The following is an 11810-nucleotide window of genomic DNA, read 5'->3' as shown; positions in this document are numbered from 1 at the left end:
GTTAATATCTCGCATCCATATAAGCACAAAAAAGAGAGATACCAAGCAATCAACCACAATTTAATTGAAAAGTACTATAGCAGAATATTTGCACTATTTTATCCTGAGACATGTACAAGATGGATATAAATAATAGTCTATCCAATCTATATCCAACTCGTTGTCATTCCTATCTCCTACCTCCTTATCTTCATGGGACTAGATTAAGCTCGGTTATTGAAAAAAGCCAAGGAAGAACCAAACTGATCTGGAGGAGTTTGGGCTGGGCCCACTGAGCAATGGAACTAGTATGGGCAGGACTATCAATGGATTTGGTCATCAACATTAAAATATTAGTTTATAGGAAAAGAGAGAGAATTTTTTTTATTCATTTTGCGTGCACTATATGATAGCCATACTGTTAAACGAGTCAACAACCTCCATTGGAAGTAATGACTTATTGAGAGCTTGTGGCAGTATCTTGTCTCTTAACCCATTTCTTTCCTATGGATAGGCTTGACTGGGTGAAGAAGAGAAAGTGCCTTGCGGATGATCGCATGGTTGTGATCCACCACTTGATCCTTGTATCGCTTGCTCCCTTGCTGTTTGCCTCTGGAAACGATCTCGCATCCTCTTTCCTCTCCCACTTTATCTATCTTGTCTCCCTCGCCTATTTAGACGGGATAGGCTAACAAATTAGATCAGATAAAACTATAAATTTTTTTATACAATCAAATAAATAAAAATATAAAAATATTTTTTAATTTTTCATATAATATAGAGTAAAATAAAAGGTTGATGAATAACAATATTTTTTAATTAAAAAATAATTAATAAAAAATAAATAAGGTATATAATTTTTTTACATGTTCAATCAGGTCGAACAACTCGGATAAAAAGATATGAAGAGGATTTATATGGTATCATACGAAAAAAACTACGTTGCAATGGTAATATGCGTCAAATTTATCATAACCAATGAAAATATTTGTATTTCATTGATTGCTATGTATTTTATCGATTTTCATGATGATACCTATTGTGCTGTAGTGAAGACTTTTTTAGTCCCACATCGATTATGAGTCAAAGAAAATATGATTCATATGGATTGAAATTTTTCTCTCAATATTAGACGTTTTTTAAAAAATAAAAATCATGAGGCTCTAAATGATCAAGATTCATTGAAACCTAAAAATCCATTAAAGCTTAAGGTCCACTGAAGTCTAAAGATAGTTATGAGTCAAAGTGGACAATACCTCACGTATGCGAAGCGGAGGTACAACCAACCATATGAACCATTCGATCTCTTGACTCATGAGCACAATAATATCCATACTATTTCATCAATTTTCAAATTTTGATTGGATTGTTATAAATTTGACATGATATTATCATTGCAATAAATTTTTTTGATATCATATATTTTTTATTAAATTTTAATTAGATATACCTTGAGGTAGAATAAATTGCCACCGGTGGCACGAGTCAAAGAGACAGCCAACGACTTCCCCAAAACACCCAGGGTTGCCTTCCCCCGCAAGTTACTCCTTTCAGCCTTTCACTCTCATAAAACCGTTCCCAAGCAACTGAAGCATTCGCTTATTAGGAACAGAGGAGAAGTCTCACTCACATCCCCGGTAGGAATAAACCAACGTCCAAATCGCCATCGAAAGAACAAAACCCTCGCTACGGAGGAAGTTTGAACTCCCAAGGAAAATAGGCGCCTGGAGCAGAGGCAGGCTCACCTGAAGGTGACCAAAACCCATTCATCATTGTTCCTCATCGTTTCAAAAAAAAAAAAATCCCCTTTCGCGTCCCCCACCGGTTCCCTGTCTGACCGTGGAGATCTAGAACCTCCCTTAAACCACCCGAGCCCACAGACACGAAAACGTGACGCTGGAGAATCGCCACGTCTCCCTCCTTGCCTCTTCCCTTATCCACATCCACCTCCTCCCGCCTTCGATAAAAGCCCCTTTTCCTTTCTTCCATCCCGCTCCAGGCTTCCAATCTCTTGTCAAAACCCCACCCAATAACCAACCCATCGCTGAAAGAAACTAAAATCTCATGGCGACGACGTCGACGAAGGAGATGACGGTGGTGAAGGGCCTGGACGTGGAGCGGTACATGGGGCGGTGGTACGAGATCGCGTCGTTCCCTTCTTTCTTCCAGCCCAAGAACGGGGAGAACACGCGGGCCACCTACACGCTCAACTCGGACGGCACCGTCCACGTGCTGAACGAGACGTGGAGCGACGGCAAGCGCGACGCCATCGAAGGAACCGCCTACAAAGCGAACCCGAACAGCGACGAGGCCAAGCTCAAGGTCAAGTTCTACGTGCCACCCTTCTTTCCTATAATTCCGGTGACTGGCGACTACTGGGTCCTCTACATCGATGACGACTACCAGTACGCACTCATCGGCCAGCCCTCCAGGAAGTACCTCTGGGTATGTTGCTGTTTCTTCTGTATAAATTAAGTTACTACTTTCCTTCAATTTTGCCTTTTTTCTCCGGTTTCGAGAGATCCGATGATGGTAATATTACTTGGTAATTAATATCTTTGGTTGGGATGACAGATTCTATGCAGGCAGACCCACATGGATGACGAGGTCTACAACCTGTTGCTGGAGAAGGCTAAGGAAGAAGGGTATGATGTGAAGAAACTCCACAAGACGCCGCAAGCAGACCCTCCTCCGGAGGCGGAGGCAGGTCCCAAGGACACCAAGGGCATTTGGTGGATCAAATCCCTCTTTGGCAAATAAATGGATAACGTTCTGCTGGAATAAAAAAAGAAATAGTTTGAGAAATTTCTTCTTTTGGTCCGCTGTAAATAGCCGTTGGTTGATGCTGATGTACTTTTTAGTGGTGTATATCGTGTGTAGGTGGAAATGTTAGAAATAATGTCTGTGGTCTTGCACATGTTCATGTCTACGTTTCAAAGTCGTCTTCACGGCGATCATGTGTTCACTGTAATTAACAAGACTCGACATGGAAGATGGCGAGTCTGATAAAAATTTGATGTATTAAATATAAATCAAAATAATGATATAATACTGGTTACCGTGGTTTAAATATATGATAATAGATTTGATTTTTTTTTATATATATATTTTTTTCCGACACAATTTGCATTCCTATGGCCTTGTAGCATAGTTTCTACATTCCTCTAAAGTATATTGAAAAGACTAGTTGTATGCTTATGTTACAAACATGTTGAAAGGAACGCTGGACTGCAAAGGGCTTTGCCTGCTTGTGAGTCGAAGGGGTGCTATCGGATGAGAAATTCGAGCATCTTCAATAATTCTCGGTGATGGTGGGGGTTAAAGATGGCGACAAATTGGTGGGTGTTTCGGTCTCTACAGCGGATGCGGGGATGGTGATTGGGTACCAGCATCCCGCATAGCCAACAGGACTTGTGTGGCCCTGGTCCTACTGTGGTAGTTTACAAGATCAACAACATGATCTCTTTTGAGTGAGAGTATAATTCAAACAAATTTCGTGACATTATAAAACCAGAGAAACTGACACAAACCTTTCATGAAGATATTTTCTACGGTGTCTGTGCGTTGGGTTCACAAGCACCTTCAGAGACTGTTAGTAACTGTTACATCTTCTTTAAGTGCCTAATTCCCCTCTTTAGTCAATAGTACCTCTCTTTATCTTTTCTATTTCGTCTCTTGTTTTTGTTCTTTTTTTCCTACTATTTTTCTACGTACTCAACAGTTCTCTTCCCCCTTTGATTGTTCACAAAATATCTATTGTGTGGTGCAGTGCATGTACGTCTACTGAACCTTATTTGTGTACAAGCATTTCTCTCTTAATCAGCAAATATTTCATTGGGGTGATTGTTCCTACTTGCTATATATCTTATCTACCACTGGCTTGTGGAGAAAAACAAAAGACCCGAGGAAAGATCAAAGGCCCTAACTCCCTTACATTAAACCTTGGGGAAAATAAAATAAATCTTTTTTTTTTCCTCACCAGCGGAGATTCCAAGCCTAACCCAACTAGATTTTAAGCCCATGCCCACCACACCCCAAATTTAGATCAAGCCGGAGCTCAACGAACCGGGATTTTGAAAACAAAAACCAACACCACTCGAAATTGAACTCTAATCTCGAGGCGAGAAGTGAGAGATTACATAAAATTTCAGGAGTATTGAACTAGGAAAATTCAAGATGGGCTGGAGTAGACATAGTCAGGAAAATTCAAGATGGGTTGGAGCAAATGTCCTCAGACATCCATGAGCAAAATTAGCAAGAACCATAAATGTATATGAGAAATTCTTTGTGCACCGCAGATGGTGCAGACCGCGTGCACCACCCACAGTGATTGATTCCCGTATGGAGCCGACGAAAAAAAAAAAAAAAAAATCACATGTTGCACTCCAGATCCGCACATGAATCAATCACCACGGACGGTGCACGTGATTCTACACTGCCTGCAGTATACAAAGAATTTCTCAATATATATTATTCTTCTTTTGATTTTGTTCTTGCAAAGTCCATAAATAAGGAGACTATCCATCTCCGATATGCAAAATCCGTTTTCTGGGTGCGTCTCATCTCATCTCATCAGAATTGGGCAAAACTTAACGGAAGGAACATCGTTGCCAACGGAGAGCTATCTCAGGCCCGGCCCACAGCCCAGCCCAAGTTGGGTCTGGCGCTCTGGAATCGGGTATTAGTTACATGCTTCATAAACTCCCGTACCCGATCCGACCCGATATCGGATCGAGGGGAGAGAAACTTCTTAACGCTGCACAGAGGCTGCCACGAAGAAAGAGAAGGGATCGAAGGTGAGGAGCGCTGCCCTTGCGCCCGATCTGGCGAGCGCGAGATATCGAAGAGGTAATACTTTCATCTGTTCTTTGATTTCAAATCATGCCATTTGGTTCTTTGCTTCTGGATCTAGCTATGGTTTTCTTTGTCGATTTCTTTCTAGCCAGATCTAGGGTTTGTGGGTCTCAGCGTTCTCTTATTTGATGAGATCTGGAATCGAAATACTAATCATTCGAGCTGAATCCGTTTTACTCGATCCCTGATTGATGTACTCGTGTCCGAGGTTTTTGTTTTTCAAAGTTGATATATCATATATGTATGACTTAGTTTTATGGATAATCTCAACTTGCTCATCTTTGCCTGATTGGTGAACTTGTGTAAAAATATAATGTAATATTTGATAATTTTTCAGTGTTATAGATTATAAGGAAATTGATGTGAGGGTCGATTCACATATTCTTTTTACTTTGCTTGATTCGATCTTTATCTCTGGTGAATTGGTTATAACCCTGAGACTGTGTCCCCTCCTAGGCTTGCAGGGATTTAAATTTTAATAACAGGGTAAGAATCAAGTTTGCGTTTTTTTTGATTTTTTTCCATAATCTTGCTATGTCGGTTGTGTTTTAGGATCGGTTGCATTACTTGTGTAACAAATTCCGGAAAATATTGCAGTGTGTTTAATGAACTGGAAATTGATGCATAAACTATGATATATAAGTTCTGATAAAGAAGACCGAGCTCTATACTTATTCATCTCACCTTTAAACCATGCTTAGCTTCAACCAAGTTGGGTGGCTACCAATTTTAATGCCTCCTTGCAATTTTGTCCAGCTAGAGTTGTGTCGCCCACTGGAAGCAACTAAACAAGAGAATTTGCAACGAATACGAACTTAAAGTTTTTAGTTTAGACTTAGAACTATGCCTTCTCAGAAAATAGAAACAGGTCACCAGGATGTAGTCCATGATGTGTCAATGGACTACTATGGCAAGCGCCTGGCGACAGCTTCTTCTGACTCTACCATCAAGATTATTGGAGTCAGTGGCTCCTCGCACCAGCATCTTGCTACCTTGACTGGCCACCAGGGTCCGGTCTGGCAGGTAGCATGGGCCCACCCCAAGTTTGGATCCATGCTTGCCTCCTGCAGCTATGATGGCCGCGTGATCATATGGAAGGAAGGGAACAAGCCTGATGAGTGGGCTCAGGCACACATCTTCACTGAACACAAGTCCTCTGTCAATTCAATTGCATGGGCACCTCATGAGCTTGGCCTCTGCTTGGCATGTGGCTCCTCAGATGGGAACATCTCGGTCCTTACTGCACGAACAGATGGAGGTTGGGACACTACTAGGATTGATCAAGCCCACCCAGTTGGAGTCACTTCTATCTCATGGGCGCCGGCAATGGCACCAGGTGCCCTTGTCGGTTCGGGACAGCTTGATCCTGTCCAGAAACTTGCCTCTGGTGGCTGCGATAACACTGTTAAAGTGTGGAAGCTTTACAATGGGAGCTGGAAGATGGATTGCTTTCCTGCTCTTCAGATGCACTCTGACTGGGTGAGAGATGTGGCTTGGGCACCAAATTTGGGGCTCCCAAAGTCTACTATCGCTAGTGCTTCACAGGATGGGACTGTGGTTATATGGACAGTGGCAAAGGAAGGTGATCAGTGGCAGGGTAAAGTTCTGTATGATTTTAAGGCCCCTGTTTGGAGGGTGTCATGGTCATTGACAGGGAACATCTTGGCTGTAGCTGATGGGAATAACAATGTCACATTGTGGAAGGAAGCAGTGGATGGGGAATGGCAGCAGGTGACAACAGTTGAGCCTTAGAAATTCATGTTACTGCTTGGACTTTCTTTTTCTATTCCTGTTGGATAATATGTGGCAACATTTTGAGTAATTAGCTAGTCCTAATTGCTTTGTCAATGGGAATATTTAGTTGTTCTTTCAAGTCTTTGAAAAGGTTTGGCCTGGATTGGTATATAGTGCTAGGATCTCTCTCTTTTAATACATATGAACCAGAGACATATATGGAATTCATGATTGAAATTGTCTTGTTCAACATTTGATACTTTTTCCCCTTTCTTAAGCAACTTGATATACTTCTCGTGTTAGTTGAATCTTACATATGGTTTTGCTGGGCGTTATATTCTTTACTTGCAAAGTGCATGTGACTAATGTCAAGTAGTCAGTGCTCTCTCTCCCTTTCTCTCTTCCCTCACCCCCCACTTTCTTTATCTGCATCACTAGCATATATTTATGTTCAACCATCTCTAAGAAATGGTTCTAGTGTTGGTGAGTTGGTTTTACTGTGTAACGAGTTTGTTTGTGAATGATTTGGATTAAGTTCAAAATTTTGAAAGCAATAAAAAGAGGGACCTAGAAGATAGTGAATGCCAGTGAAGTTTGGCTGTTGTTGCATTTGGATTTTACTGTTTCTTTTATATACATATTCTATCTAAGCCTCTCTCTTTTGTGTGTGTGTGTGTGTACGTGCAATAAGATGAGGACTGAGACAGCTTTGCATCATTTTTTCACTTACAATTTCCTCATTTTCTAGATTACTGTTGTCATTGGGTTCAGTTTAGGTGGGGGTGGGGGATGGAGGGGGAGAGATTCTTCAATGTTACCATTCTGGATTTCTTTTTTTGTACGTATATATACATATATGTATATACTAATGTATGTATATGTAAAGAATTGAGTAAATGCTTCATAATCTATTATTAAGGATAAAAGACATGATGTAGGTGCATTACAGCTATGATATAGTTTTGGTGGCAGATTCTTTTTGTGTCATAGAGGCTGCTAGACTACTTGGCCAAGGGAGAGTCCTGAGAGGAAGTGGTCTGGTTTGGTTGATTAACGTACTGATTTAGTTCATGGGAGTTGGGAAAAGCATAGACAGATAGGGCGAGCACCAAGAATACAAATTTCTGAGGATGGTAGTGTTTCTGAAATTGCACCAGCAAGTATGAGGAGTAAATCATTGAATTTTTTTGAAAACATGCTTAAATGATCATAGAGCACTATTTTTTAAAAATAATTTCAGGTCATCTTTGAGGCTATTCCTAATGCAGCTGATGGTAAATTTAGAATAAAGAGAGATTCTGGACAGATTATTTTTTAAATGCCTGAAGCTAGAAACCATTGAATAAGGGACTAGTAGATATGTAAGATGTGTACATTGAGCTAACACATCTCAGAGAGTGATGGAAAGCTAGAACAGCTGAAAAGTTTGTTAAGTTTTGAGTTTGATGGAGTGCCTCATGTTTAGGTTCTTTGCTGCTTTGCACCTGCCAATCTTGATCTAATAGCTACCTCGAGAAAAGTGAGAAAAGTAAGGGGTACTGTATATAACTAATGTTCTTGCTGCTGCTTTGACAAACTAGCTCCAGCATATCTATCAAAAATATACCAACTTCAGCGGGATCTGGTGAGAATTTTTCCATCAGTTTGTTCTCTCGTATCAATTTGCTAGTTATTTTCACAAAAAATCATTCATTTAGCATTTAACCATTCATTAAAAATGCAATGATATAGTGCATTCTTTTCTGACTTCGTTATTGTTCTTTCCTGTTGTTCCGATTTTCATGTCAGAGAATTGAACTTGTCCACTGGCTGGAAATATTATTAATTGAAAAATGCCCACTATGTTACATTTTTTTTTAAAAAAAAAAAGAAGGAAAAATTTTGCATAGGACGGGAATTACATGTCACTTTGATGGTTATCGACCTGTTCTGTTAAAAAAAAGGTTCGCTTTATCATCAATTCTTTAATTGATCACAGTGAAAAATATGAGAGGCGAGAATTATATCTAAACTTGAGGAGGAGCCTGTTTTGATCTGTTTTGATTTGTAGCCTAGCTGGTCATAGGCATATGCTGATTGGAACCAAGAACTGAATGTGTTTGTGGACCCGATAGAGTTAATGAACTGCAATAGGAAGTCTGCTTGATTGCTATGATTTTTGTTTAAATATTGAACTGCTCAATGAACTGCTTATTGTTTAAATATCAGAGAAGTTGCATATGTCAAATAAATATTGAATATTTAATAAAGTTTATATACAATTAAAAATGACAAAACAAGGGTCTTGGTTTTGCAAAAGCTTATATTAATCTATCAGATGTGTGTGAGAGAGAGAGAGAGATTTAATTATTATGTAATCGATGGGGAGCATAGAATAGAATGCGCCCAACAGAATGCAATCAGAAAAGACTAAAACCAGGTTTTCACCATATTGACCATATTAATCAACTATTTACACGATTCACCTGAGAATGCATGTACCCTTGCACGTTCAATATCTATAAAAGATAATGCAGCGATATTGAGTTCACATGGGACTCAAATCGAACGAAATCAAGAATGCAGCAACAATAACAACTTGAACAACTTGAAGACGGTCAACTAGAAACCTTTCAGCGAAACATCAGCTTTTTTTTTTTTTTTCTTCTTTTGGTAAAGATGGATCATTCATATAAATTTTGTATAAATATATTTCAAAGAATTAAAAAAACAAATTATCTTGAGGAGCCTTGGGGTTGTCCTCACATCCATCCAAAGCATGTTCCTAAAGTGCTCCACAAACGCGGCCATCCGATCCATCCATCTAATATCTAACACACATAGATGATCCTCGCCCAAGCTCGCAAGATCCGCCGCACATAAATGATCCTCGCCCAAGCTGCTCGAAGCTCAATACTGGAAATCGTAGGTTCAAAAAGGTGACCACTCTCTACTACCACAAGTTTTAAAGGAGATCCACGGATCATAAATCAGGCACCTCCATTCTTATTTCTGATGCTACCATCGAAATTGACCTACGAAGAGATTTTCATAAGCAAGATGGGAGTCTCAAATCTCAGAGGATCTCAAAATCACATCAGTGAGCTCTGTTGTCAGGATAAGAGTTTGCTCTACAATAAATTTAGTCAGACATCTCCTAGAATCAAACACCAAACTATTCCTAAACAGCCAAATATAGTAGATAATATAGGCGGCACGAATACCAATCATCCTAGTTGCTACGATCTCAACACACCACCTCAGAAAATCAAGGAAGATCTGAACCGAACCTGCAGGAACGCGCCGAGGTACCAAACAAACCTAGAAATAATTGCAAAGGACCACCAAGAAATTCCACACGATGTATATTGTTGCATGCGTGCAACAAATAAAACTAAAACCAAACCCTCAAGCCTTCTCCAAACTGAACTATTTTTGTCAAGACTACTAACGTTCCAAGATCCTTTCTCAGAACTTGTAATTCTCTTTGGCTAAATACAAACTAAAAAAAATGTAATGTCAAGAATAACAATGCATATGCAGCTTTAACATAACTGAATATTCAATGGATGATAATATACGACACATAGCTTAAATACATTATGCTCAGTTGTAACCGAATATCATTCACCTAGATTTATAGTATGACAGAATTATGCATGATATCACAAAAAGACGTCTTATTAAGAGCAAAGTATTAATTAAAACAAGCTGTATAATAGGTTATTTTGTTTCATTGCCTATAACATTGCATGACAGACTTTTCTTTGCAAGCACACATATAAAAACGTAAATAAGAGAACAGCTCTAAGAAAGCACAGGCACATGCACGTTATGAATCAACAATCAGGGGAGGAAACCATATTAGCTGACACTATAGAAGTAGCAATTTGGTGACACGTTTCCTTCTTTTCAGGAACACACTGCATGACTGCTTCTGCCTAAGAAACATAAAATCTTGTCCACAGAAGGAGCACACCAGCTCTTTGACTATATCAATCTAGATGATCTAAACACAGCTATAGATGCAAAGCATGAATTTTATTAATGGAATTTGAATCACCACCGTATCCTCAAAAAATTCGATTAATCTTTATTATGGAATGGATTGTTTAATGTACAACCTGTACGCATAGATGGAACTGTTAGAAGCATTGCATGTCATGTGTATGTGGATTTAGTAATCACAGCCATACTCAACAGGTCTTGTCCTAGTTATTGGAGGAGGGTCTTTGGAATTTTTTTTTTTTTTTTGACCATTTTAACAATCTTTCTAAAGTGAAGATGATGAATTAGTAAGTGAAGATTATGAACGGTAAATGCCAGATAGATTGTAAAGGAATTTTTTATCAGGTGGCTATAGGACTATCCTTCAATGTTTAAATGGGTAAGAGGATAGAAAATTACATTGCATAACATGAGCCTACTAATTATGGGGATGTTAGGGTCAAAAGTGGCAAAACAAGAAGAGGAAGGGAACACCAGCATAAATAAAGAAAGTGTGGAGGGAGAATTTATGTTTGTCTTGCCATCAGCAACATAAGCCAGAAGCGACATCTCAGAAAAGTGAGTCCTGAATCAAGAGAAACGGGGTCAGAGAAAAGAAGGGATTGGATACATTACTTAATTTTCATTGACTTGCCTGAGAAACCAGTGTCCTTTTATGCCATGACAAAGTACATTATGGATAAATATCTGAGTCAAAATCAAAAGATGAAATATTAGATAATGAGAACCAGAAGGAAAGCACCAAGTAACATAATGAGAAAAAGAGTCTCAATATTTGATATTTTCATGAACATACAAGACATCTTACTAGAAAGGGGCTTAACGATAAGCTGCAGAGGTACTTTTGGAGGTCAGCATGTACCTTGCTACTTGTACCTTAGCACGTTCCCAGAGCTTTCTCCAACAGAAAATATCCAGTTCTTGCACACTAAACCATTCTTGTTTCCACTTCTCTGAATTGATAAAGTAAAGAGTACTCTGGATATGATTGGCTTCCCTTTGCAAACTTCAAAAGAACCCTGCAATACAATAACAGCAAGAAACTCAGAAATATTCCAAATGCCAGTTCCAATACCAACTATTTGACACTTCAGAGGACTACTAATATTTGCAGGGCCAGAATTTGCACCCTCATCACCTGAACACCTTCGGTAAAGGATCCATTTATAACAGGAAGATTTAATTCTTGGTGCACAATATCTGCAAGCCCAACATATGTATCTTCCATTATAGCTTGCCATCTTGCATAGTCATAA

General features: G+C 39.2%; 2 protein-coding genes across 2 annotated transcripts; both read left to right on the top strand.

The window, feature by feature from the left end:
• Positions 1–1961: 1961 nt before the first annotated feature.
• Positions 1962–3051, top strand: LOC105050712 (temperature-induced lipocalin-1). Its single transcript, XM_010930830.4, has 2 exons — positions 1962–2424; positions 2554–3051. The coding sequence occupies exons 1-2, from the start codon at positions 2044–2046 to the stop codon at positions 2737–2739; spliced, it is 567 nt and encodes a 188-aa protein (XP_010929132.1). The 5' UTR covers positions 1962–2043; the 3' UTR covers positions 2740–3051.
• Positions 3052–4675: 1624 nt separating this feature from the next.
• On the top strand, positions 4676–6817 carry LOC105050713 (protein transport protein SEC13 homolog A). Its single transcript, XM_010930831.4, has 2 exons — positions 4676–4827; positions 5590–6817. Exon 2 carries the CDS (start codon positions 5677–5679, stop codon positions 6583–6585), a length of 909 nt encoding a protein of 302 aa, XP_010929133.1. The 5' UTR covers positions 4676–4827; positions 5590–5676; the 3' UTR covers positions 6586–6817.
• Positions 6818–11810: the final 4993 nt, after the last annotated feature.

This window comes from Elaeis guineensis, chromosome 8, assembly GCF_000442705.2.
Source record: "Elaeis guineensis isolate ETL-2024a chromosome 8, EG11, whole genome shotgun sequence".
NCBI lineage: Eukaryota > Viridiplantae > Streptophyta > Magnoliopsida > Arecales > Arecaceae > Elaeis > Elaeis guineensis.
This window is presented reverse-complemented; position numbering and strand designations above follow the sequence as displayed.